The 3,763-nt window shown below is 39.6% G+C and overlaps 1 protein-coding gene across 1 annotated transcript; it reads left to right on the forward strand.

Annotated features, from left to right (window-relative positions):
- Positions 1-421: 421 nt before the first annotated feature.
- Positions 422-1,883, forward strand: LOC104943366 (protein Niban-like; the record flags this gene model as incomplete). The annotated part of the gene is made up of 4 exons (XM_010768743.1): positions 422-552; positions 765-902; positions 1,005-1,122; positions 1,546-1,883. Coding segments are annotated over 4 exons (602 nt in total), but the record flags the coding sequence as incomplete, so codon positions are not given.
- Between the last annotated feature and the right edge of the window lie 1,880 nt (positions 1,884-3,763).

A 3,763-nucleotide genomic window follows, 5' to 3' on the forward strand; every position in this document is an offset into this window, starting at 1 on the left:
CTAGCAGCTAAGAGCAAAAACAGTGCAAACAACATAAAAAGAGCTGACAGAGTGAAAACCTGAGGGCAAATCAGATGGTGACTACTACATTTTTGCATTAATGCCTCCAGTCCACACGGGTTTATCAGTGTTAACAGCCAATTGAGAGCAGTGCAGAGTGGCAGCCATTAGCTAGCCAGTAGACACACAAACAAGGACTCAAATACGTACAGACGACCGGCTATGAAAAAACAAAGGCAGAAAGATGTTATCTTATTCATTTAAAGCATTGAGGATCTTTAATATTCTTTTTTTTCCCATTGAAGCTAAATCTATCACCAAATGTTTGTATGTACCAATAAATCTTTCCAGCACATTAACAGGCTTATTATTCATTTTTGAGATGGCAGAAAGCATTTAAAATAAATCTGTGTGTTTCCAGGGCTTGTGGACAGTACGTTCCAGAGCTTTAGTGTGTTTTACCGACAGCAGTATTCTGCAGCCTACACCGTACATTTGCACCAGGAGGTGGAGCCTAAGAAAGAGGGGAGGAGCCTACTGCTCGCACATGGGGTAGGAGCTGCACATGTCAATCATTCCTCATTCCTTCAAACTAAAATCTGTGCACTTTATTCAAACATGAAAGTTTGTGTATCTCTCTCTGTGTGTGTGTGTGTGTGTGTGTGTGTGTGTGTGTGTGTGTGTGTGTGTGTGTGTGTGTGTGTGTGTGTGTGTGTGTGTGTGTGTGTGTGTGTGTGTGTGTGTGTGTGTGTGTGTGTGTGTAGCCTCAATATGCTCCAGAGGAAGTGCTATACCAAGGGAGTGTGAAGCTCTCTTGCTGGTATGAGCAGGGGAAGAAATGCAAAGAGAGATTCATCGTACTGAGACGAGAATACAAAGTGGAAATACATGAAAACACAGAGGTAACACATGCAATCATTTTAACAAATTAAATATGACATATACATCAAATTGACTTGGATGTGTCCCTGTGCTGGACGTGTTGTCTGTGTTCCCACCTTTAGACCTTCAGTCGTGGATGTGCAGCGAAGTTGGTCCTCCATCCAGCAGGGGGCAGTGTGTTCACAAAAGAGGAGGAGTCCAAAGCTCACCAAGAGCGAACCTGCGCTGGAATACTCAATGGCAATAATACCTTATTTCTTTATAATACTACACCTCAGTATTTAACAATAGCTAGTTCCACCATTCATTTTGCCAGAAATGTAGGTAAGGTAACATAAGCAAGCTCAAACACATAGGCTACTGTCGGGTAAAGAAAGTGTGCACTATTTTTTGAATATTTTCACTGCTTTACCTAGCGTTAAGACAGCTATACCGTTTCAGAGGAAACCTTTATCTATGTTCCTGCCAAAGCCACTGTCAATTGAGTTTTGTATCGCAGATAATTCATTCTAAGGAGGTAACGTGAAGTGTAGCTAGCTACTGATACCACACTGTCGTCAACTTAGAGGAAGCTTGGTCGAATTAATAAAGTGCTTACTAAAGAATGAAGGGAGTCAAGTTCACACCTGTAACAATTGTGTGTGTGTCCATGTGTGTGTTTAGGAGTGAAGGAGGATTCTTCTTCGGTGGTATCCTCTCCAGATGTGCTGGCAGTGTATCTGCACCTGCATTATATGGGCCACACTTGCTTCCTGTTCCAACAGGAAGAAGAACGTGATAACTTCCTTTCTGCTATCAAGACCTGCATTAGACACGGCAACCTTGGTAAACCCCCCACTCACAAACACATTCTCTCTATGGCCAGCTATTACACCTAGTGCTGTAGGCCTACCCTCGTTTGAAATATGCAGTATATTAAAATGAAATGAAAGATCGTTTGGGGAATTGCTGGACAGCATTGCCCAAACATTCAAAACGTAACTTAAAATGAGGAATTACTCAAGTCTGGACAAACTTATTTTGCTATCCTTTATAAATAATTCCAACATTTTAACAACATCGTTTCTTAAATGCATCGTTTAACTTCTTTCCAAAGAGTGGTACGAGACGATACCAATCTCATGTTTGTGAATAAAACACACAGACTATAAAACTTTCCTATAATTAATACATTTTACGTACATATGATAATTTCAAGTCATTATTAATAAAATTAACCTTAACTCAATTAAACACTTAAATGTGTGCTTTAATGTCTGTCTTGTATGCCAGTAGCTTACAGCGTCTAATGGTAGCTAGCATCATCAAACTTAGATATTTAGATTTATTGAGATCACTCATTCTGACTTTCATCATCTTTTGCTAATACTATACCACATTTGACTATGTTACCAATGAACATTTCAATGGTTTTATCACTCAACAAAATAAGAAACAACATATTTTAGGATCAAATTATCAAAACAAGTCCTGGTTACTGTTTTGTACATTTGGAAAAAGGGCAGTTTTCATTTCTACTGGTGAAATGTGTTATTTGAAATGTGCTGATGATGCAACACTACATGCTTTAAATCATTTCCTGTTAACAAAAGGTCCTGTACAGTATTAGCTGCTAAAGCGGTACGTGAGTCATACCCACCATCCAAATGCTGAGGTAGTGGGAGGCTTCTAAAGACTCAATAAGGCCTAAACATCTCAACCCATCTGTAACGTTGAGTTTTTAAAATATTAAACCTGCCAATTGCCCCTGCTGATTGGCTCTTCTTGAATGGGTCCCTCATGTGGTGGCAGTTGCCCTGGCGACAGATACAAATATAAATGCTGTTCACTTCCTTTGTGGTTAAGCATAAACACCCCCTTAACATTATTGCAAAACACAGCATGACATATCTGCACAGCCACCAAGAAACTGAGCAGCAACAGGAAGCAACAGGAAGCAACACACAGCCGGCCAGCAGGGACCTGTTGACTCTGGACTCTAAAAGGAGCTACGATATATGGTCGTAAATAAATAACAAATGAATATAAGGTTATATTAAAAATAAGGTATGTTATGCCTTTCCATCTCAACTCTTCCGATTAGAACTGTAAATAATTTGGCAGAAAAGTAAACCACAAAGGGCAAGGTGCTTATATTTAGTCTTTAATTCAGGGGTGGATTTTAGGCCTACATGAATTAAACGTATCAGAGTGTTATCTCCCAATTATTCTCAATGTAAGTACTTGTGCGTTAACCTTCACATGCAGGCGATCTAACTATCTGCATATTAGACACTTTAAATAGCAGGAAATGACTTTAGACCAGATGTCTGTTCTCTCTGCTGCCTCAAAATACCAATGCACCAACAATGCACCTGCCACAGTCAGTGGCTTCGTGTCAGGTGGCAGGTGGAGCCGTCAGCTGGAGGCTGGTTCAGAACAATTATTATTTTAACACATAAAACTCGAAGTAAACGACACTCCAACAAAAAAAAGATTACACAAGTACATTTCTTAAAGCTGCTCACACCAACACACGAGAAGATCAGTCATGTTTTTTTACTAAAGAATAAATGTGTTTATTATTATGTTATAGTTGGACAATGGTGTGTAGACGATGGATGCCACCACATCGGCTGAATCTCTCTTTCTGTGCGCGCGTGTGTGTGTCATCAGCAATTGATTGCATGCTGCCTGATTCATACCGATGGTGTTGATGATAAAGGAAGTTTCCTCAGCATTACAGCTTTCTGTTCCTCAAAATAAATCAAGTGTTAAATCAGACTTTAGTTCCACCTGGAGTAAATCCACAAGCTACCCTGCAGTATACAAAGTAATTCAAACTAGCTGCACCTTTACCAGCTTTGAGAACACTTTAATCAATCATTATAAAACATATCAT

The sequence above is a fragment of the Notothenia coriiceps genome, unplaced genomic scaffold, assembly GCF_000735185.1.
Source record: "Notothenia coriiceps isolate Sejong01 unplaced genomic scaffold, NC01 NC01_scaffold00005988, whole genome shotgun sequence".
Classification (NCBI taxonomy): domain Eukaryota; kingdom Metazoa; phylum Chordata; class Actinopteri; order Perciformes; family Nototheniidae; genus Notothenia; species Notothenia coriiceps.